General features: G+C 43.5%; 1 protein-coding gene across 2 annotated transcripts in view; it reads right to left on the minus strand.

The window, feature by feature from the left end:
• Window positions 1-279: 279 nt before the first annotated feature.
• The window catches only part of BTK (Bruton tyrosine kinase), a 562,758-nt gene continuing 537,501 nt past the window's right edge, over window positions 280-25,536 (minus strand). For both annotated transcript variants that reach the window (XM_040405594.1, XM_040405595.1), the window contains exon 19: window positions 280-612. In XM_040405594.1, the coding sequence (XP_040261528.1) occupies window positions 544-612 (69 nt within the window). In that variant the 3' untranslated portion in view covers window positions 280-543. The remainder of the gene's footprint in view (window positions 613-25,536) is intronic.

The following is a 25,536-nucleotide window of genomic DNA, read 5'->3' on the forward strand; positions in this document are numbered from 1 at the left end:
AGATTCACCACGAATAAATTCGGATCAAAATGAATCTTTTTGGAACATTTGGCAAACCGACAGAATAGAATTTTTGAGAAATTCGCTCAACTCTAGTTATAACATGTAAAATTTTGCATGCTTATATTAAGTACCTCAGTAGTGTATGGCAGTATTTGTTTATCACTGTGTTTTTTGTTTATAAAAACATTTAGGACCTCATATAATACTATGCAAGTTTTTGGTAGCTGCACATGATGATTTGCCGATTTTTAGACAACAAAACACTAGTTATTTAAATAACAATACATTTAATATGTTTAAATGTTTTAGATGGATATGTAAGTACAATGTGGTCTTTATTTTTTATAAATATCAACAGTTCAGAAATGTAACTATTTATTGAAATCAATTCCACTCTGATTGCTGTTAATGAAATTACATCACTATCAAAAGTACTAGCAAAATTATATCACACATCACATATAAAGTCCAATGATTTTGGTAAAGTATAATCATTAATTTGGAGACAACCATTTAGTTCCAGTTAAGTTCAACACTTCTTTATAGTTCCTCCATAATTTCCAAAATTGCTGCCTGTAGATTCCGAAAGGTTGGTCTGTCATCAGCTATCTGTGACAAAAAAAAAAAATTACAGAAACAAATAAGCTGTATCCTTTACCTTATGGCTAAATCAACACGAACAGTACCGTCCATAGAACGGAGAGGAAAGACATTTCTGTACAAATTAAGGCCTTATTCACACAGTCAGTGTTTTAGACAGTGTTTTGCATCAGTAATTATTATCCAAAACATGGATTAGATCCTCCACTAAGACAAGGGCTAATGTAAAGGCTTGCCCTGGTTCTGTGTTTTTGTCCCACTACTGGTTTGAGATAATAATCACTGATTCAAAAAACTGAAATTCTCCCTTCTGAGTCAAGCCACCATGTTATAGAAACATCACAACAGATGTACAGTATTGAAAGTAAATTTCCTTAGGGTCCATCCAGTCGCAGCGATTCTGTAGATACATCCACTTGTGTTGTATGCAGATTTTGCCACAGATTGTAGCAACAGATTTCACTCTGTATGTTGAAAGTCTGAAATCTGCAGTGAGAATCCACAGCTTTTCCACAAGATGAGCATGCTGTTTTTAAAATAGCATTTACAGTGCAAGTTGTTGGGGATTTATGATATGAAACTATCTACAACCCTTGTGTTTTGTCTTGATAATGTCAATCTTTTAGGTTTTTTTTCTCATGTTAACCTGTTAGTTGTCCTGTATTGTTAGTTAATCTATTAACATTTAACCACCTCAGCCCCCAGTGCTTAAACACCCTGAAAGACCAGGCCACTTTTTACACTTCTGACCTACACTACTTTCACCATTTATTGCTCGGTCATGCAACTTACCACCCAAATGAATTTTACCTCTTTTTTCTTCTCACTAATAGAGCTTTCATTTGGTGGTATTTCATTGCTGCTGACATTTTTACTTTTTTTGTTATTAATCGAAATTTAACGATTTTTTTGCACAAAAATGACATTTTTCACTTTCAGTTGTAAAATTTTGCAAAAAAATGACATCCATATATAAATTTTGCTCTAAATTTATTGTTCTACATGTCTTTGATAAAAAAAAAATGTTTGGGTAAAAAAAAAATGGTGTGGGTAAAAGTTATAGCGTTTACAAACTATGGTACAAAAATGTGAATTTCCGCTTTTTGAAGCAGCTCTGACTTTCTGAGCACCTGTCATGTTTCCTGAGGTTCTACAATGCCCAGACAGTACAAACACCCCACAAATGACCCCATTTCGGAAAGTACACACCCTAAGGTATTCGCTGATGGGCATAGTGAGTTCATAGAACTTTTTATTTTTTGTCACAAGTTAGCGGAAAATGATGATTTTTTTTTTTTTTTTTTCTTACAAAGTCTCATATTCCACTAACTTGTGACAAAAAATAAAAACTTCCATGAACTCACTATGCCCATCACGAAATACCTTGGGGTCTCTTCTTTCCAAAATGGGGTCACTTGTGGGGTAGTTATACTGCCCTGGCATTCTAGGGGCCCAAATGTGTGGTAAGGAGTTTGAAATCAAATTCTGTAAAAACTGACCAGTGAAATCCGAAAGGTGCTCTTTGGAATGTGGGCCCCTTTGCCCACCTAGGCTGCAAAAAAGTGTCACACATCTGGTATCTCCGTATTCAGTAGAAGTTGGGGAATGTGTTTTGGGGTGTCATTTTACATATACCCATGCTGGGTGAGATAAATATCTTGGTCAAATGCCAACTTTGTATAAAAAAATGGGAAAAGTTGTCTTTTGCCAAGATATTTCTCTCACCCAGCATGGGTATATGTAAAAAGACACCCCAAAACACATTCCCCAACTTCTCCTGAATACGGAGATACCAGATGTGTGACACTTTTTTGCAGCCTAGGTGGGCAAAGGGGCCCATATTCCAAAGAGCACCTTTCGGATTTCACTCGTCATTTTTTACAGAATTTGATTTCAAACTCCTTACCACACATTTGGGCCCCTAGAATGCCAGGGCAGTATAACTACCCCACAAGTGACCCCATTTTGGAAAGAAGAGACCCCAAGGTATTCGCTGATGGGCATAGTGAGTTCATGGAAGTTTTTATTTTTTGTCACAAGTTAGTGGAATATGAGACTTTGTATGAAAAAAAAAAAAAAAAAAAAATCATCATTTTCCACTAACTTGTGACAAAAAATAAAAAATTCTAGGAACTCGCCATGCCCCTCACGGAATACCTTGGGGTGTCTTCTTTCCAAAATGGGGTCACTTGTGGGGTAGTTATACTGCCCTGGCATTTTCCAGGGGCCCTAATGTGTGGTAAGTAGGTAAATGACCAGTGAAATCCAAAAGGTGCTCTTTGGAATATGGGCCCCTTTGCCCACCTAGGCTGCAAAAAAGTGCCACACATGTGGTATCTCCGTACTCAGGAGAAGTTGGGGAATGTGTTTTGGGGTGTCTTTTTACATATACCCATGCTGGGTGAGAGAAATATCTTGGCAAAAGACAACTTTTCCCATTTTTTTATACAAAGTTGGCATTTGACCAAGATATTTATCTCACCCAGCATGGGTATATGTAAAATGACACCCCAAAACACATTCCCCACCTTCTCCTGAGTACGGAGATACCAGATGTGTGACACTTTTTTGCAGCCTAGGTGGGCAAAGGGGCCCATATTCCAAAGAGCACCTTTCGGATTTCACTCGTCATTTTTTACAGAATTTGATTTCAAACTCCTTACCACACATTTGGGCCCCTAAAATACCAGGGCATTATACCTACCCCACAGTGACCCCATTTTGGAAAGAATAGACCCCAAGGTATTCGCTGATGGGCATAGTGAGTTCATGGAAGTTTTTATTTTTTGTCACAAGTTAGTGGAATATGAGACTTTGTATGAAAAAAAAAAAAAAAAAAAAAAAAATCATCATTTTCCACTAACTTGTGACAAAAAATAAAAAATTCTAGGAACTCGCCATGCCCCTCACGGAATACCTTGGGGTGTCTTCTTTCCAAAATGGGGTCACTTGTGGGGTAGTTATACTGCCCTGGCATTTTCCAGGGGCCCTAATGTGTGGTAAGTAGGTAAATGACCAGTGAAATCCGAAAGGTGCTCTTTGGAATATGGGCCCCTTTGCCCACCTAGGCTGCAAAAAAGTGTCACACATCTGGTATCTCCGTACTCGGGAGAAGTTGGGGAATGTGTTTTGGGGTGTCTTTTTACATATACCCATGCTGGGTGAGAGAAATATCTTGGCAAAAGACAACTTTTCCCATTTTTTTATACAAAGTTGGCATTTGACCAAGATATTTATCTCACCCAGCATGGGTATATGTAAAATGACACCCCAAAACACATTCCCCAACTTCTCCTGAGTACGGCGATACCAGATGTGTGACACTTTTTTGCAGCCTAGATGCGCAAAGGGGCCCAAATTCCTTTTAGGAGGGCATTTTTAGACATTTGGATACCAGACTTCTTCTCACGCTTTGGGGCCCCCTAGAATGCCAGGGCAGTATAAATACCCCACATGTGACCCCATTTTGGAAAGAAGACACCCCAAGGTATTCAATGAGGGGCATGGCGAGTTCATAGAAATTTTTTTTTTTGGCACAAGTTAGCGGAAATTGATATTTTTTATTTTTTTCTCACAAAGTCTCCCGTTCCGCTAACTTGGGACAAAAATTAAATCTTTCATGGACTCAATATGCCCCTCACGGAATACCTGGGGGTGTCTTCTTTCCGAAATGGGGTCACATGTGGGGTATTTATACTGCCCTGGCATTCTAGGGGCCCTAAAGCGTGAGAAGAAGTCTGGAATATAAATGTCTAAAAAATTTTACGCATTTGGATTCCGTGAGGGGTATGGTGAGTTCATGTGAGATTTAATTTTTTGTCACAAGTTAGTGGAATATGAGACTTTGTAAGAAAAAAAAATAATAATTCCGCTAACTTGGGCCAAAAAAATGTCTGAATGGAGCCTTACAGGGGGGTGATCAATGACAGGGGGGTTGATCAATGACAGGGGGTTGATCAATGACAGGGGGGTGATCAATGACAGGGGGGTGATCAATGACAGGGGGGTGATCAATGACAGGGGGGTTGATCAATGACAGGGGGTTGATCAATGACAGGGGGGTGATCAATGACAGGGGGGTGATCAATGACAGGGGGGTGATCAATGACAGGGGGGGTGATCAATGACAGGGGGGGTGATCAATGACAGGGGTGGTGATCAATGACAGGGGGGTGATCAATGACAGGGGGGTGATCAATGACAGGGGGGTGATCAATGACAGGGGGGTGATCAATGACAGGGGGGTGATCAATGACAGGGGGGTGATCAGGGAGTCTATATGGGGTGATAACCACAGTCATTGATCACGCCCGTGTAAGGCTTCATTCAGACGTCCGGATGCGTTTTGCGGATCCGATCCATCTATCAGTGGATCCGTAAAAATCATGCGGACGTCTGAATGGAGCTTTACAGGGGGGTGATCAATGACAGGGGGGTAATCAATGACAGGGGGGTGATCAGGGAGTCTATATGGGGTGATCACCACAGTCATTGATCATGCCCCTGTAAGGCTTCATTCAGACGTCCGGATGCGTTTTGCGGATCCGATCCATCTATCAGTGGATCCGTAAAAATCATGCGGACGTCTGAATGGAGCTTTACAGGGGGGTAATCAATGACAGGGGGGTGATCAGGGAGTCTATATGGGGTGATAACCACAGTCATTGATCATGCCCCTGTAAGGCTTCATTCAGACGTCCGGATGCGTTTTGCGGATCCGATCCATCTATCAGTGGATCCGTAAAAATCATGCGGACGTCTGAATGGAGCTTTACAGGGGGGTAATCAATGACAGGGGGGTGATCAATGACAGGGGGGTGATCAGGGAGTCTATATGGGGTGATAACCACAGTCATTGATCATGCCCCTGTAAGGCTTCATTCAGACGTCCGGATGCGTTTTGCGGATCCGATCCATCTATCAGTGGATCCGTAAAAATCATGCGGACATCTGAATGGAGCTTTACAGGGGGGTGATCAGGGAGTCTATATGGGGTGATCACCACAGTCATTGATCATGCCCCTGTAAGGCTTCATTCAGACGTCCGGATGCGTTTTGCGGATCCGATCCATCTATCAGTGGATCCGTAAAAATCATGCGGACGTCTGAATGGAGCTTTACAGGGGGGTGATCAATGACAGGGGGGTAATCAATGACAGGGGGGTGATCAGGGATTCTATATGGGGTGATCACCACAGTCATTGATCATGCCCCTGTAAGGCTTCATTCAGACGTCCGGATGCGTTTTGCGGATCCGATCCATCTATCAGTGGATCCGTAAAAATCATGCGGACGTCTGAATGGAGCTTTACAGGGGGGTAATCAATGACAGGGGGGTGATCAGGGAGTCTATATGGGGTGATAACCACAGTCATTGATCATGCCCCTGTAAGGCTTCATTCAGACGTCCGGATGCGTTTTGCGGATCCGATCCATCTATCAGTGGATCCGTAAAAATCATGCGGACGTCTGAATGGAGCTTTACAGGGGGGTAATCAATGACAGGGGGGTGATCAATGACAGGGGGGTGATCAGGGAGTCTATATGGGGTGATAACCACAGTCATTGATCATGCCCCTGTAAGGCTTCATTCAGACGTCCGGATGCGTTTTGCGGATCCGATCCATCTATCAGTGGATCCGTAAAAATCATGCGGACATCTGAATGGAGCTTTACAGGGGGGTGATCAGGGAGTCTATATGGGGTGATCACCACAGTCATTGATCATGCCCCTGTAAGGCTTCATTCAGACGTCCGGATGCGTTTTGCGGATCCGATCCATCTATCAGTGGATCCGTAAAAATCATGCGGACGTCTGAATGGAGCTTTACAGGGGGGTAATCAATGACAGGGGGGTGATCAATGACAGGGGGGTGATCAGGGAGTCTATATGGGGTGATAACCACAGTCATTGATCATGCCCCTGTAAGGCTTCATTCAGACGTCCGGATGCGTTTTGCGGATCAGATCCATCTATCAGTGGATCCGTAAAAATCATGCGGACATCTGAATGGAGCTTTACAGGGGGTTGATCAATGACAGGGGGGTAATCAATGACAGGGGGGTGATCAGGGAGTCTATATGGGGTGATCAGGGGTGATCAGGGGCTAATAAGGGGTTAATAAGTGACGGGGGGGGGGGGTGTAGTGTAGTGTAGTGGTGCTTGGTGGGACTTTACTGAGCTACCTGTGTCCTCTGGTGGTCGATCCAAACAAATGGGACCACCAGAGGACCAGGTAGCAGGTATATTAGACGCTGTTATCAAAACAGCGTCTAATATACCTGTTAGGGGTTAAAAAAAACACATCTCCAGCCTGCCAGCGAACGATCGCCGCTGGCAGGCTGGAGATCAACTCTCTTACCTTCCGTTCCTGTGAGCGCGCGCGCCTGTGTGCGCGCGTTCACAGGAAATCTCGCGTCTCGCGAGATGACGCGTATATGCGTCCACTCGGAATGAATCAACCACCTCCAGGACGCGTCTGTGCGTACAGCGGTCCGGAGGTGGTTAAAGAGTAACTTAACTTTTAATGAAGTTTTTTAAATGTCCCAAATACCGTAATCATAATTTTTCTAATGTATTTTATTTATTGATTTAGCATTTTTACTAGAGATATTCCCCTCTAAAGTGCAGATTTCCCTGTGTGCTTTAAAGTCACTATTCTCCACGTGTATGGAACACAGACTCTACACTTTATGAATGGAGCTGCAGTAAATGGAGTACAAAAATGTTGAACACTATGTATCATTTTCTTTTCACTTCACATATACATGCTATTTTGTGTTGATCTATCACATAAAACCCCATAAAATGTGAAAAAGTTCAAGGGGTATGAATCATTTTTCAAGGCACTGTACACTGCGTGCAGAATTATTAGGCAAATGAGTATTTTGACCACTTCATCCTCTTTATGCATGTTGTCTTACTCCAAGCTGTATAGGCTCGAAAGCCTACTACCAATTAAGCATATTAGGTGATGTGCATCTCTGTAATGAGAAGGGGGTGTGGTCTAATGACATCAACACCCTATATTAGGTGTGCATAATTATTAGGCAACTTCCTTTCCTTTGGCAAAATTGGTCAAAAGAAGGACTTGACAGGCTCAGAAAAGTCAAAAATAGTGAGATATCTTGCAGAGGGATGCAGCACTCTTAAAATTGCAAAGCTTCTGAAGCGTGATCATCGAACAATCAAGCGTTTCATTCAAAATAGTCAACAGGGTCGCAAGAAGCGTGTGGAAAAACCAAGGCGCAAAATAACTGCCCATGAACTGAGAAAAGTCAAGCGTGCAGCTGCCAAGATGCCACTTGCCACCAGTTTGGCCATATTTCAGAGCTGCAACATCACTGGAGTGCCCAAAAGCACAAGGTGTGCAATACTCAGAGACATGGCCAAGGTAAGAAAGGCTGAAAGACGACCACCACTGAACAAGACACACAAGCTGAAACGTCAAGACTGGGCCAAGAAATATCTCAAGACTGATTTTTGTAAGGTTTTATGGACTGATGAAATGAGAGTGAGTCTTGATGGGCCAGATGGATGGGCCCGTGGCTGGATTGGTAAAGGGCAGAGAGCTCCAGTCCGACTCAGACGCCAGCAAGGTGGAGGTGGAGTACTGGTTTGGCCTGGTATCATCAAAGATGAGCTTGTGGGGCCTTTTCGGGTTGAGGATGGAGTCAAGCTCAACTCCCAGTCCTACTGCCAGTTTCTGGAAGACACCTTCTTCAAGCAGTGGTACAGGAAGAAGTCTGCATCCTTCAAGAAAAACATGATTTTCATGCAGGACATTGCTCCATCACACGCGTCCAAGTACTCCACAGCGTGGCTGGCAAGAAAGGGTATAAAAGAAGAAAATCTAATGACATGGCCTCCTTGTTCACCTGATCTGAACCCCATTGAGAACCTGTGGTCCATCATCAAATGTGAGATTTACAAGGAGGGAAAACAGTACACCTTTCTGAACAGTGTCTGGGAGGCTGTGGCTGCTGCTGCACGCAATGTTGATGGTGAACAGATCAAAACACTGACAGAATCCATGGATGGCAGGCTTTTGAGTGTCCTTGCAAAGAAAGGTGGCTATATTGGTCACTGATTTGTTTTTGTTTTGTTTTTGAATGTCAGAAATGTATATTTGTGAATGTTGAGATGTTATATTGGTTTCACTGGTAAAAATAAATAATTGAAATGGGTATATATTTGTTTTTTGTTACGTTGCCTAATAATTATGCACAGTTATAGTCACCTGCACACACAGATATCCCCCTAAAATAGCTAAAACTAAAAACAAACTAAAAACTACTTCCAAAAATATTCAGCTTTGATATTAATGAGTTTTTTGGGTTCATTGAGAACATGGTTGTTGTTCAATAATAAAATTAATCCTCAAAAATACAACTTGCCTAATAATTCTGCACTCCCTGTATATATAATTGTACATTCAAGTAGTGGCAACCCCCATAACAAGCATCATGCATTTTTTTATATGCAGATAAGGGCTAATACACTTGAAACAGATTGAACTTGGCCCTTTCTACTGCCAGTGATGCGGTAGCTATGCCATGCTAGGAATGCTTCTCAGTAAAATTACTGGCAAAAACCACACCTAGAGCCACAGTTATTGGTTTATTTCGATGCAGAACTGCTTTAGCTTTCTAACATATAAAGTGGACACATGGGGAAAAGACACTGATGCTTTGCATTTTGGGAAACGTGTGGGCAGGACAAAGAGATGAGAACAAGAGGGAGAAGGCATGATGTAGATTTGTGTGTCATAATCATCACATTATACACAGTAGCTCTCGTGGACTGTTTAACCCCTTCAGGACACAGCCATTTTTCACCTTAAGGACCAGGTCAAATTTGGTAAATGTGTCGCTCTATATGGTAATGCTTTTACTTATCCAAGCCATACTGAGATTGTCTTCTTGTGACACATTGTACTTCATGACAGTGGTAAATTTTAGTCGGAATATTTCACATTTATTTATAAAAAAAATCAAAAATTTACCAAAAATCGTAATATTCAAAAGTTCAATTTCTCTGCTTTTAAGACAGATACCTAAAAAAATAGTTATTACTTTACATTTCCCATATGTCTACTTTATGTTGGCTTTATTTTATAAATGTAATTTTTGGGGGATATTAGATGGAGTGCAGTTTTAAAATTTCCAAACCCCACTTTTTAAAGGACTATTTTACTTATGAAGTCACTTTGTGACATTTAAATCCACCTATAAATTACCCCATTTTAGAAAATACACCCCTAAAGTTATTCAAAAGAATTAAAGGAAAATTTCAAAATTTCACTGACATTTTTTTCCTGTAAGGCAGCAAGGGTTAACAACAAAACAAAACTCAATGGCCCAGATTCAGGTAGATTTGCCCATTACTTACACCTGAGCCGCTCAGCTGAATTTCTCTGCGCTGGAGCAATTTTGCCAAATTGCCACCTGATTCAGGAATCGTTTGTTCATTTAATTTGCTCCTGTTTAAGGCAAAGCTGAGGGCGCAAGGCCGTGCAAGTCAAAGTGGGTGTGCCCCTATGTAAATGAGGAATTTTCGGCTCAGCAGAGGTTTGCTAGCATAATTTCAGGGCAAATCCTGCTCAGCTGCTTGCACTGAGCAAATAAATAGGAGCAGACTTGCGCAGGTTCTTTGCTGAATTTCATCCTGCTTTTTCCTACCCCCCCTGAGCAAGGAAATTCAGCCCTTTTGCAAGACATGGCACCTCCCAAAGGGACCAAAAAAAGGAAGCCCAACTTTGTGGCTGCAGAGATGGACATCCTGATTGCTGCACTCCAGCAGCATAAGGAAGTCCTATATGGTGCCCAGCGGGCAAACACCACCATTGCCCAAAGGAGGGCTATATATGAAGCCATTGCCCTGGACATCAATGCCCTGGGTAATGAAGTGTGCACCTGGGATGACATCCAGAAGAAATTAAATGATATGAGGCGCAGGGTCCGTGAAAAACTGGCTCTTATCAGGAAGCATACCGGTGGCACGGGAGGTGGTCCGCGATGTATGATCCGGCTCAATCAGGAGGAGCAGCTTATTGCACAAACGTTCGTGCAGGAGCAGGTGGAGGGACTTGAAGGGTACGACTCCACTGTTGGGAACTTGGGGACTGGTAAGTTATTTTTCTTTCATATCTGCTGTGCATCATGGGAGGGGGTACAAGTGAACATATGAGAAGTGTGTTGCACCAGCAAAATATGTCGTTTTGGTGTCATCCACAGGTGGTGATGAGGAAGAAGAAGCTGGGCCGTCTTCGGCTGCGGCTCGACCCAGCCCATCCAGACCAGAGCCAGGGGTCCAGTCAGGCCCCATGGACATTCTGGCTATGCTGGTCCAGGAGGAGATCATACCGGGGCCAAGTATGGAGGAGCAAGTGGTATTGGAGGAGGATTCCTTTTTCCTCATCCAGGAGGACTCTGGCTCCCTCCAGGAGGATACCACCATCCCTGTGCAACCCACCACCCCCCCGCCCAGCACGTCATCCCCCTCCAGGGCAAGCCCCTCCAGGGCAAGCCCCTCCCTTGTGGACCCCTCCCCTTCTCCCTCTGTCCGTGGCCGAGCCTCTCCTCCCAGGAAGGCTCTGTCCAAAACGAGGCATATATCCTCCAGCCTCCGTGACGGTCTGCTGGAGGAGCAGGCCCTGCAGACCCGCCATATAGGGGCCATGGTGGGAGAGGTGCGTCGTCTGGCGGACAGCATGGCATCCACCTCCACCTCTATGCAGCATGCCCTCACCCTGCATGAGGACCGGGACAAACATGTGGCACAGAGCCTGGGGGAAATTAGTGGCAACTCTAAGGCCATAGTCACCTGCTTGGTGGCTCTGGAGACCACACCAGCTTTGTTAAGCAGGATGACAGCTGCGGTGCAGGCCAACACCGCTGCAGTGCAGGAGGAGGCGAGAGTTACCCGCCGGCATCAGCGGGATACCACCACCCGCCAAATGCGGATGTTGGCCCAGACCAACACCATCCTTGCCCGCCTGGCCAACGCCATGGAGGGCATGCAGCCACCACCTGCAAGGAGTGTGGAAGTAGGGGTTGATGCTCCTCCCCCCCCTCCTCCCCCCACCCCTCCATCCCCACCCCATGCCTCCTCCGCACCACGGAGATTGAGGTTGAAAAAAACAAAAAGATTGAGATTGAAAAAAACAAAAAAATAATTTTATGTCTACATTTTTTTGCTCAACACAATATGATTTTTTTATTATTTTTCTATATGCTCAGGGTATGAGATTATTTTTTTTTTATATGCTCAGGATATGAGTTTTTATATTTATTTGTAGTCCCTACACACGGTGAGGAGTGTATACTACAGTGTGACTGGTGTGTGAATGGGGGGGGGGGGTGGCACTCCTGCTGGAAAAGGGGTGTCACCCTCTGCCATGTGAAAGGTGTATGAATGGACAGCAACATAATTGGAGCCTTGACGCGGCGTTGCTGCTCCCTAATACCATGGGGTATTGTTGGGTCTAATCCAATTGGGGGTGCATGTGTCGGGTGTGTGCTAGGGACTACAGTGGTGTACATACATGCATTATACTTGTGACAAGATCAGGGTGTGTTTAATGTGCAAAGAGACGTTCCACAAGACCATTCCGGATTGCTCTTCCCTCAGAAGATCCGGTAGTGTTTCTTGGGGGGGGGGGGGGGGGTTGCGTGGTTCGGGGGTAAGGTCATTGCGTAGCTCAATGTGCATGCCCCTTCTTTGAGCTAAATTGTGGAGAATACTACATGCCCCTACGATTTGGCATACAAAGTTGGGTGAATACAATAGGGTCCCCCCTGATTTATCCAGACATCTGAATCGAGATTTAAGGATGCCAAATGTGCGCTCCACCACCGCACGGGTACGTGCATGGGCTTCGTTATATCTTTCCTCTCCTGGTGTTTGAGGGTTACGAAATGGGGTCATCATGTGAGGTCCCAGGGCATAGGCAGAGTCACCTGGAAGGGAAAAGACAGGAGGATGTTAGTCGTGCATGTGCCCCTTGTGATGTGTGCATCATGGGGGGGGGGGGCAGTCATACCTGACACCCATGTCACTCACCAATCAGCCAGCTGTCTCCATACATGTTCTGGTCAAACTCGGTTGGGATGGGGCTGTGTCGGTAAATAAAACTGTCATGGCTTGACCCTGGGTGTTTGGCACGGACATGCCATATGAGGCCATGTGCATCCACAATCATCTGCACATTTATCGAATGCCAATGTTTCCTGTTGCAGTAGATATGCTCGAGGTGCCGGGGGGGGGGGGGGGGGGGGCGTAGTGCCACATGGGTACAATCTATTGCACCCACAGTGCGTGGAAATCTGGCTAATAAATAAAAATCACTGATTGCCTTCTGCCGCACGTCAGCCGTGGTTGGTTTGATAAATTGTGTGCCCATTCGTCTGAGTATTGCAGGGATCACTTGGTGCACACACCTGCTCATGCTGGATTGGGACATCCCCGCCACCACTCCACCTGTGCGCTGAAATGAGCCAGTTGCCAAAAAATGAAGGGTTGCCACTACCTTCACCAGTGGCTGCACTGCCTGTCCCCGATGGGTCGGGCTGCTGATGTCATCCTGCAGGATTGTTACCAACTCAAGGATGACTTCAGGGCTAAAGCGAAACATGCGATACACCTCAGTATCAGTCATCTGAAAAAGGTTGTAGCGCCCTCTGTAAATCCTCTCCCGTGCCCTCCTACGAGTCGGCTCAGTCAATAGAATATCAAGAACCATAGCTGCCCCTGGCATGTTGGTGCACAGATGTGAGGTCCCGAAAATGTGGGTGCTCTGCTTGTTCAGATCGTCTGTCTAGGTGCTGCTGAAGTTGCGCGCTCCTTCAGATGACATTTGGCCATCTTTTGCTAACTTGCCCCTGCTTTTAACAGGAGCAAGTTTGCCCAGGGAAAAAAGCTTGCACGCTTCCAGCGCAAGATGCGCATCACACGCGCATGTTTCTGAATCATCGGCAGTACCTAATTTGCATATTCGCTGAGGGAATTCCATGAAGGCGCAACTTACACCCCGCGCAAAATTGCACGAAAATTGCGCAGGAACAGCTAGGCTGCGTGCGCGGGAAAATGGCCGCATTTCAGGCTTAACTGGTTTACAGAATCAGCCGCAAATTTGCATAGGAGCAAATCAGTACTTGCGCGGCGCAAATCACACTTGTTCCCGCGCAAGTGCTTCTTGAATCTGGGCCAATATCTATTACCCTGATTCTGCAGTTTACAGAAACAACCCATATTAGGTCATAAACTGCTATATGGGCACACAGCAGGGCACATAATGGAATGATCAACATATGGATTTTGGAGGGCAGATTTCACGGAGATCATTTTAAGTTGTCATGTCGCATTTGAAGACCCCCTGATGCACCCCTGTACGGTGTACAAGGCAGGGGAAATTTGTAATTATACAGTATTAGTAGAAGTACCCCTGCGCTGCCACTTGTTCTTCTCCCCTATGTGTCTTTCCTACCCTGGTTTTATTCCAGGGAGTCGCTACTGGTTCTCCAAGATAGCGTATGCTATAGCAATATATCTTGCTTTAATACAATAGATGAGACAGATTATGAAAGATAGGAGGTCCCTCCAGAGGAAATAACTATCCACAATATTAGCACGGAAGATTCCAGTGGAGAGGAAGACCTAATGAGTGGAATTAACCCAATACCACTCACACCAGAAATATACATACGAAAAAATATGGAAAATGGATCTATACAAATGTTGAACAGATACGAAATTCGGAACTTAACAAATGAAGAAGGGGATATTACAAGTAATACTAATTTACAGAATACCAATGGACAAGAGAACAATAAAAATAAAGATAAAAAGATAAATAAAAAATATATAAAAAAGGATAGTTATAGTGCAATTGTTTAAAGGGGGAACACTGATTCTAAAAGAGAAGTCCCCAAACCAATGAAAAAGACAAATCAAATAATAAAAGACAATATAAATAAAAATGATCAAGAAAACAACATCAAGAAAACAACACAGAGAAGAAAGAGGGGGAAGGGATTAACAACCAAAAATAAGAAAAACATGTCTGTTAAGGGACAAGGAATATATAACCTAAGTAAATACACTCTAAAAAAAGGAGAACTTGAATTGTTACATAAAGGCCTCAAATTTGCCCCTTCTGCAAAATTTTGCCCCTTTGATGCCCTTGTTGGGCAATTTAACTCTACGGAATTTAGCTCTAAAAAGTATTTTATTAAACAAGAGTGCATAGACAAAGATACAAATGATAACAAAAACAAGTATAATAAGAACAAAAATAAAAATATTAATACAGAGCAGAATGCTGAGTGAATACGCATTTAACAACTTCCAAATCTTGGTACTGAGGGACCTAATGAAAATTAACCCTAATAAGGGAAGATGTGCACAGAATCTAACAAAGGAGGAAAAAAGGGGAATTAAAACTCTACAAGTGAACAATGATATAATCATTAGACCGGCGGATAAAAGGGGGGGGGGGGGGATAGTGATCTTGGATCAGGACGCGTATCCTAAAGAATCCCTGCAATTACATACTGACAAAAAAAACATATATAAAACTCCCCTTCAATCCCACCTATCAATATACAAGAGAACTGAACAAATTAATTAAAATTTTTTAACTGATATAAATAAAAATGATTTTTATCTGCACTTTACTCCAAACTGGAGTCATCAGGAAATACATTTTTTAGACCTCACTATTTTTATTCAGGATAGCCAGATTTTAACCAAGACCTACCAGAAACCTACCGATACCAGCAGCTTTATCCCACTAAACAGTTGTCACTTACCTATATGGCTGATAAACATCCCCCGCAGTCAATATATTAGACTGCGGAGAAGTTGTAGTACTATAGAACACTTTGAAGAGGAAGCTAATGAATTGCACAGGAAATTTGAAGAAAAGGAATATGTAATTAACAAATTATACCCCATTAAGGAACATGTAAAGAAGATTGATTGTCACACCCTATTACAGAATAAAATACAAGGGATAAAAGCAGAACATAAAAAGGATGAAGGAACCATCAGAGTCCCAATAATTACACAATATAGTGAAAAAGAAGGAGCCTTTGAATGCATTGTTAAAAGGATAAAGTGATAGGAGAAAAGATACCAACATGTCCGATCTTCACTTTTAAAAAAGCATGGAATTTGGCTAGCCTAGTAGCGCCCTCCATAGGCTTATCTAAAAATGAAAATAAAAATCATCATAGGAAAGGATTTTTTCCCTGCAGAATGTGCAATAATTGCAGACTAGTGAAAAAGATAAACAGGATTGGAGAAATTAGGGATGATCCAGATTTGTACAAAATTGAGAATAATATTAAATGTAACACAAAAGGGGTTATCTATTATATAAAATGCCCATGTGAGAAAATATATATAGGACGAACTAAAAGCGCTCTTAAAATAAGAATTGGAGAACAGATAACAAATATACAGAAAAAGCATGATGGCCATCCCCTATTACGCGAAGAGAGAGAGAGAGTTTGAGGGTTACAGGGATCCAATGGAGCAGGTGTCCAGGGGACCCGAAGTAACTGGAGGCGCCAGGGGATGGGGGGGAGGATAGGGGAAAAAATAAAATAAATGGGGTGTGAGGGCACTCCCAATCTCTCTCTGAGGTGACCCTGTGGAAGCGCCAATCAATAGGGTGGGAAGGCAGCTGTGACAAAAATAAAGGGAAAGGGGGAGAGGCGGGATGAGGGGGTGGGGCTAAGGTAGCAAATATAAGCAAAACAAAGTATGGATAATGTAAGGCAATATAAAAAAAGGCAAATAAAAACAGTAGTGTGGATAAAAACAGTGTAGGCGAGAGAACAGAAAATAAGATATAAAAATGTATATAAGGTATCACTTTAAAATTGGTATAACTTAAAAAATCGTCGCAGTTCGTGGCGAATGGATGTACATTAAATACACAGCGGTGTAAGTATGAACATAGAGATGTTACTCACTTCACGGGGGGGGGGGGGTTTGCTCGGATAAGCATAATACACCGGTAAACCAATGACCCCCCCCAGCCAGGTTCGCTTCAAGATGGTGAAAGATGAAGGCAGCCACAGTCAGGAAGCTTCTGTTCAAATTTCTTTATTTAGTGTAGAATCTGGCTCAACGCGTTTCGGGACGATGTCCCTTCATCAGGAGTAGTATTATTTGTGATATGGAAGGGGAGGCTATTTATGGCCTGGGAGTTGGGCTAATTTTCTGAGAAATTCGCCAAAAAAGGAGGGAGTGGTCAAGAAAGAGTGCCAAACATTAGGGGGCATGTTCGGCCTCTGTCCTACGCGTCAGGGGTCCAGGTAGGCGGTCGCGGTGTGGATCCCTGCTGGTGTCTGGCTGGTGTGTCCGGAGCGTATCTCAGGCCCACTGCGCATGACCGGAAGTGGCGCCGGAGAGCGATGCCTTCCAGGTTGGAATGCAAATCCCGGAAGTGGCGTTGCGGCTGTCTGGATCCGAATGGAGGACGCGCGGGTCGTCGACAGAGGGTGGGGTGACAATCTGCCTGTCACAGCTGAGAGGGACTGTCAGATGCTGGGGACCTCTTGGAGCTGATGGTAGCTAATTGGGGATAGTGGTGTTTTTTTATATATAGAAAATTATAAAGAGATTTGCTGTCATTTATTTATTGGGGGGTAGTCTGTGTGCTTTCATTGGTAACAAGTGTGGTGATGTACCTTGTAGGGGTGGAATATAAATGTGTAGAGGGTGGGAAAAGACTACAAGAGCAGATGGTCGAGCGTATAGGTGTCTGCTACACATAGGGAGCATTGATGTGGAATCAATAGGGGGTCAATATGTTTTGAGGTGAACACGATCAGATATGACAGGGGGCGGTGTTGACCAAGCGTGAATGCAAAGTTGAGTTGTATTCATGCTTGAAAAAGGCTCAAGAGTAGAGCCGAAACGTTGCACCACCTGGGTGAATAAAGGTTCACTTATTTTCATCTATTGGAGTGCCGCTCGTTTTTTCGGATTTATACATCGAGGTAAGAAGCCTATTCGTGCACCCTATTCTCTCTATTCACGCACCCTATTCTCTGTATTCATTTACACCAGTGCCGCCATTTTTCCTGAACTATATATATATATATATATATATATATATATATATATATATATATACAAACCGGATTCCAAAAAAGTTGGGACACTATACAAATCGTGAATAAAAACTGAATGCAATGATGTGGAGGTGCCAACTTCTAATATTTTATTCAGAATAGAACATAAATCACGGAACAAAAGTTTAAACTGAGAAAATGTACCATTTTAAGGGAAAAATATGTTGAATCAGAATTTCATGGTGTCAACAAATCCCCAAAAAGTTGGGACAAGGCCATTTTCACCACTGTGTGGCATCTCCCCTTCTTCTTACAACACTCAACAGACGTCTGGGGACCGAGGAGACCAGTTTCTCAAGTTTAGAAATAGGAATGCTCTCCCATTCTTGTCTAATACAGGCCTCTAACTGTTCAATCGTCTTGGGCCTTCTTTGTTGCACCTTCCTCTTTATGATGCGCCAAATGTTCTCTATAGGTGAAAGATCTGGACTGCAGACTGGCCATTTCAGTACCCGGATCCTTCTCCTACGCAGCCATGATGTTGTGATTGATGCAGAATGTGGTCTGGCATTATCTTGTTGAAAAATGCAGGGTCTTCCCTGAAAGAGATGATGTCTGGATGGGAGCATATGTTGTTCTAGAACCTGAATATATTTTTCTGCATTGATGGTGCCTTTCCAGACATGCAAGCTGCCCATGCCACACGCACTCATGCAACCCCATACCATCAGAGATGCAGGCTTCTGAACTGAGCGTTGATAACAACTTGGGTTGTCCTTGTCCTCTTTGGTCCGGATGACATGGCGTCCCAGATTTCCAAAAAGAACTTCGAATCGTGACTCGTCTGACCACAGAACAGTCTTCCATTTTGCCACACTCCATTTTAAATGATCCCTGGCCCAGTGAAAACGCCTGAGCTTGTGGATCTTGCTTAGAAATGGCTTCTTCTTTGCACTGTAGAGTTTCAGCTGGCAACGGCGGATGGCACGGTGGATTGTGTTCACTGACAATGGTTTCTGGAAGTATTCCTGAGCCCATTCTGTGATTTCCTTTACAGTAGCATTCCTGTTTGTGGTGCAGTGTCGTTTAAGGGCCCGGAGATCACGGGCATCCAACTTTTTGGGGATTTGTTGACACCGTGAAATTTTGAATCAACGTATTTTTCCTTTAAAATGATACATTTACTCGGATTAAACGTTTAATCTGTCATCTACGTTCTATTACAAATAAAATATTGACATTTGCCATCTCCATATCATTGCATTCAGTTTTTATTCACAATTTGTTTAGTGTCCCAACTTTTTTGGAATCCGGTTTGTGTATATATATATATATATATATATATATATATATATATGTGTATAGTATCAATATTGGGATATCTTGAATAAACAATAAGGATGTGTTAAAAGAGCACTGGGCAATAAATGGTGGATGCTCCAGCCATCTGGCCAGTCTCTCTGCTGACGCCCGATTAAGACTTGATAAAGGAGTTATAAACTCCGAAACGCGTTGTCTACTGAACAATAAAAACAGCTATTTCACCAAAGTCCGCTGACTGAGGTCGTCCTTTTGTGCGCCAAGCAAATACCCTACTGTGTGCATTCGCACACAAACCAGCAACTTCTTCCTTCACAGTCCCTAGGAGTCCTGGCAACTCCACCCTAAGGGACCGAACGGGTATTGGCAGCACCGACCCTCCCAAAAATACCAACGCCCCCTTATTTCTCCACGTGTACCTACCTCCACGGAAGGTGTGCTCCAACCAGCACAACACCAAAAGGTGAGCACACTTCGACCATTACGCAAAACAACACAACCGCCACCCACCACCCTATGAGCGCCTCTCCCTTCTCTTTTTCTCTCTTGCCAAATTGCTGAATAAACAATAAGGATGTGTTAAAAGAGCACTGGGCAATAAATGGTGGATGAACATAAATGAAGAGATGTAAAAGGATTTAAAAATACATAAAAAGATGACTAAAAGATGTAGAAGGATAACAAATTAATAATAACGAATGATATGGAAAAACAAGGAAAAATGTTGAGAGATTGATAATACATATATAAAAATATGTATATAAAAAAGTTTGTAAATGTGAAAATGGTATGAATAGGATTCCGTAATGTTGTGTTGGAATGTGGGTGGTGTGGCGGAGGATGGAGATGGAAAGTGTGATTGTGTGTTGTAGTGTGGGTGGGTGTATGTGCAGGGTGGGTTGAAGGTATTTACAATGGATGTGTAAAAATAATTGAATGATAAATTGTACATTATAGATTATAAAGATAAAGTGACGGCAGAGGGGTGGGGGGTGGTCGTAGGGCGGACGGAGGAGGGGTCGGGTGTGTGCAGGGGAGGGAAATGAAAAGGGGGGAGGGACTAAAGGGATGTTGGTTGCTGGTGGGGGGCTGGTAGTGATTGACCAATGGTGTGTCAATGGACAAATATGTCAATTAATAATTAGTGTGTTCGAGCGTTTCATTAAGGCCGAAGGGGGTAAGGGTGTTAAGGCGATATATCCAGAACATCTCTTTCTGGCAGAGATGTTGGAACGATGATGTTACTTGTTTGAGGGGGGTAACTCTAAGGTCAGTGGGGTTACCTTCATGTACTAAAGAGAAGTGTCGTGATATGCTGTGTGTTTGGATTTTTCTGGTGATGTTGGATCGGTGTTCGTTCATACGTTCGCGGAGGGTTTGTGTGGTGCGGCCGACGTAATAGTAGGTGCAAGGGCATTGGAGCAAATATATGATGTTTCTGCTCCGGCAGTTCATGGATTTTTTAAGATGTAGTGTTCCAATGGGTTGTGGAAAGACGATTTATTCTTCTATTGATGTAAAGATCATGTGGCAGTATTTGCATTTGCATGGTGGGGTTGTGGATCTTGGGACAGGATGGGGCTAACACATTTGTGAGGGTTTTTGCCCTGCGGAAGGTCAGTTTTGGTTGTTTGGGTATAGTTTTCCCTAAAATCGGGTCCTTGAGTAATACAGGCCAGTGTTTTGTGAGAATTGATCTAATAAGTTTGTGATTCTGGTTGTAACGGGTTATCAGACCGGGTAAGAATTGTGTTTCTTTGGTGTTCTGGGTTGTGGTTTTTGGTTGTAAACTCATTTTTTGGTCAATTTGTGATATCCTGGTTCTGGAATCTTTGATGAGTTGGGGAGGGTAACCTTTGTCAATGAAGCTTTTGCTAAGGGTATCTAGTTGTTGGTGCATGGTGATGTTGTCTGTGCAGTTGCGTCTGAATCTCTTCATCTGACTAAACTGTATATTGGTCTTCCATTTATGGTAATGGCTGCTTTTGAAGTCCAAGAAGCTGTTGGTGTCTACTTTTTTTAAATGTGTACGTGTGGATATGGTATTATTGTAGCTGATGAGGTGTAGGTCGAGGAAAATGGCTTCTGTGGGATGGGACTCAGAAGTGAAATGTAGGTTCCAATTGTTTTGGTTTAGTGTCTTGATGTATGTGTGGAGATCAGTGTTGTCTCCCTGCCAGATTAAAATGATATCGTTGATAAATCTTTTGTAAAAAACACAATTAGGGTGATTTTGTATATTGAGTTGGGATTCGAATGCTCCCGTGAAGAGATTGGCATATGATGGTGCAAATTTTGTGCCCATAGCTGTTCCTTTTACCTGAATATAAAATGTATTATTGTATATAAAGTAATTGTGACGTAGGATAAAATCAATAGATTCCAGGATGAACTCTTTTTGTGTGGTGGGCATCAGGGTGTCGGTTTCTAGAAATTTTTGATTGCTTTGAGACCTAATGAGTGTACGATGTTGCTGTACAGAGCTGTGACGTCTAGGGTGGCCCAGATGTAGTTGCTTTGCCAGGAAATGCCCTCTAAATTTTGGATGAGCTCAGATGAGTCTTTTAGGTAGGAGGGAAGTGTGTTGACATACCTTTGGAGGATGCCATCTATGTATTCTGACAGGTTTGATGTTAGGGAGTCTATACCAGAAATTATGGGTCTGCCGGGTGGATTTGTAAGGGATTTGTGTATTTTGGGGAGGTGATAGAAACGTGCTACATTGGGGTGTGGTATTCTTAGGTGGCTATTTTCCTTTTTGTCAAGGACCCCTGAGGAAACCCCATGGTCTATCAGGTTGTAAAGTTGGGTTTTGAAATCCTTTGTGGGATCTTGTGAGAGGGGTTTGTAATAGTTGGTGTCGGATAGAATTTTAGTGGCTTCTCTATCATAATCGGTGGTGTCTAGAATCACTATGCCACCACCTTTATCTGCGTTTTTTATTATGATGTCCTTGTGGCATTTTAAGCTTTTTACGGCCTTTCTTAAATCGGGGTTGAGATTATTGAACTCTTGGTCAGGGGAGGATGATTTTTTCTTTTTCTTTGTCTTTAGCCGAATTTGCCTTGAATAACCGTAGACAGGAGTCTACTGATAAGTCGCCATTTTTGGGCACATATGGTTTTCACCCACAGTTTGGTACTTTTTCTGGGACTGGATCTTCTGGAATGCCAGGAGAGGAGAGATTCTCTTCCGCCTTGTCATGTATCTGGCGGAAGATTCAAGTTAATTTGGAAAAGATGGGTAAAAGATATAAAGGGATGGCTGACAGGAGACGTATGACTGGTCCGGACCTGTCCTATTTTTTTCACGGACAACGGTTCACGGACCAATTCAAGTCAATGGGTCCGTGAAAAATCACGGATGCACACAAGATTATCATCCGCGTCCGTGATCCGTGTCCGTGATCCGTGTCCGTTTTTCATATCATTTTCAATGCAAACTTGACTTAGTTTTTTTTTTTTCACTTTTCATGTCCATGGATCTTCCAAAAATCAAGGAAGACCCACGGAAGAAAAAACGGTCACGGATCACGGAACAACGGAAATCCGTTTTGCGCACCGCAAAAAAAAACGGTCGTGTGCATGAGGCCTAAGGGAGCATTCACATGACCGTGTTGGTTTTGTGGTCCGCAAATCACGGATCTGTGTGTTCCGTATGTCTTCAGTTATCTTTCCGTTTTCGTTCCGTAAGTCCGTATAATACGGACGTGGTGCTTCCGTGTGTCATCCGTTTTTCACGGACCCATGTTTTCATTCCAGGGGTCCGCAAAAAACGGATGACATATGGATGCATTTCCGTGTGCTATCCGTTTTTTACGGACCCAATGACTCTCTATGGGGCCACGGACCGCAATTTGCGGCCAAGTATAGGACATGTTCTAAAATAAAAGCAACGGACACACGGAACGGACAGCACACGGATGACAATGAAAGACATTCTGCAATTTTTGCGGACCCATAGAAATGAATGGGTCCGTGCATTGTCCGCAAAAATTGCGGAACGGACACGGAAGAAAAACACGGTCGTGTGAATGCTCCCTTAGGGAGCATTCACACGACCGTGTTGGTTTTGCGGTCCATAAATCACGGATCCGTGTGTTCCGTATGTCTTCAGTTATCTTTCCGTTTCTGTTCCGTAAGTCCGTATAATACGGACGTGGTGCTTCCGTGTGTCATCCGTTTTTCACGGTCCGCAAAAAAAACGGAAGGGTTAAAATTGACAAATTTAAATGTCCAACCCCTTTCAAACTGACATCACAAGGTCACATGATCGCTCAGGCACCATTTTCTACTGCTTGTTCAGAGCGTAGTGTGCTTTGTTAGAATCCTCAGTTTTGCTTGCATAGCTTTCTGGCAATTTTTGTTGGTTCAGCATGCCCAAAACACGTGTGGATACAGTTCTCCTGTACTAGATTCTCTCTCGCCGATACGGACAGCAGTCACCAATGTTGGACGAGGAACCGAGTAGGAAGCGACTTTGGGTTCACCCCATTGTCTCACAACGGTGCAGGAAGGGCCATTTTCATACTTTGTACGCCGACTTGAGGCAACACCCGGAGAAATTTCATCTATTTTGCCGGATGTCGGTGTCCACCTTTGACCGTCTGCTGGAGTCTGTTCGTCCTGGTCTCATCTTCCAGAACACTAATATGAGGCGCAGCATATCACCTGAAGAAAGGCTAATCGTCACCTTGAGGTAAATACCAATATTCTAACGTATGTACACTTTTATTTTTTTCCACCTCCTCATATATGTATGAGTTAATTTAGACCTTTTTTTTTTACCAGATTCCTGGCAACAGGCAACTCTTTTGCCTCACTGCACTTTGAGTTCTTGCTGGGGATTTCTACCATTTCTACGATCGTTCCACACACTTGTAAAGTAATCTGGGAGCGACTTCGAGAGATGGTGATGCCGGAGCCCAGAGTGCAAGATTGGCTACATATTGCTCAGGGATTTGAACAATGTGCCCAGTTTCCAAATTGTATTGGGGCACTGGATGGAAAGCACATACGTGTGAAGAAGCCGGCTCACTCAGCGTCCGGATTCTTCAATTATAAGCAATCTTTTTCTGTGGTCCCGTTGGCCTTGGTTGACAGTGACTACAAGTTTATAATTGTCGACATCGGGGCCTATGGGAGCACTTCTGATGCACGAATATTTCGTGCTTCCAGAATCGGTGAACAGCTTCAGTCCAACCAACTCGACCTGCCACAGCCAAGAAGACTGTCTGGATCAGCTGGACGTCCGGCTCCTTTTGTCATTGTGGCTGACAAAGGTTTTGCACTGACACCACATGTGATGCGGCCCTTCCCAAGACGTGATTTAGATGAAAGGAGGTCTGTCTTCAACTACAGGCTGAGTCGTGCACGCCGTTATGTAGAGTGCGCTTTTGGACTACTTTCTAATAAGTGGAGGGTCTTTATGTCAGCTATGCAAATAGTTCCTGAGAATGCTACCATGGTGATTCAAGCGTGTGTTCTTCTTCACAATTTCATCAGGATGTAAGATGTTTCCTTCGATGCAGACCTGGACCAACACATGACCTCTTCATCGTTTGGCCTGGACCAGACGCTGCATGGAAGACCAGGATCATCAGGCCTGCATATTCGTGATTTATATGCTGACTATTTTATCAGCCCAGAGGGCGCATTGTCATGGCAGTTAGAAGCAATTCATGGCAGGCACTAAATGAATATTGACTCAGAACAATATTGATCAGTTAGTTTAGTTTAGTTTGTTTCCAAGTTGTTATTGTTTCCAGGTTTTGGAGGGCGTTTTGCTCTCGTCTGGGAATTCAACTGTCTTTCTCTTCGGCTTTTCATCCCCAGTCGAATGGTCAGACAGAGCGCACTAACCAAAACCTGATGACCTATTTGAGGTGTTTTGTTGCCGAGAACCAGGATGACTGGTCCTCGTTCTTGTCTCTAGCCGAATTTGCCTTCAATAACCGTAGACAGGAGTCTACTGATAAGTCGCCATTTTTGGGCACATATGGTTTTCACCCACAGTTTGGTACTTTTTCTGGGACTGGATCTTCTGGAATGCCAGGAGAGGAGAGATTCTCTTCCGCCTTGTCATGTATCTGGCGGAAGATTCAAGTTAATTTGGAAAAGATGGGTAAAAGATATAAAAGGATGGCTGACAGGAGACGTATGACTGGTCCGGACCTGTGTGTGGGTGATTCGGTGTGGTTGTCCACTAAAAACATTAAACTCAAGGTACTATCTTGGAAACTGGGTCCAAGATTTATTGGCCCTAACAAAATCTCTGCTGTGGTCAACTCGGTGGCGTTTCGTCTGGATCTTCCGCAGACCTGGAAGATTCATAATGTGTTTCACAGGTCCTTACTGAAAAAAAAAGTGGAACCTGTGGAACCATCTCCATTGCCACCTCCTCCTGTCCTGGTGGATGGCAATTTAGAGTTTGAGATCTCTAGGATTCTCGACTCACGTGTTCTTCGGGGTTCCCTCCAGTACCTAGTGCACTGGAAGGGATACTGTCCCGAGGAAAGAATGTGGA

The sequence above is a fragment of the Bufo bufo genome, chromosome 8 (assembly GCF_905171765.1).
Source record: "Bufo bufo chromosome 8, aBufBuf1.1, whole genome shotgun sequence".
In the NCBI taxonomy this organism is placed as follows: Eukaryota; Metazoa; Chordata; class Amphibia; order Anura; family Bufonidae; genus Bufo; species Bufo bufo.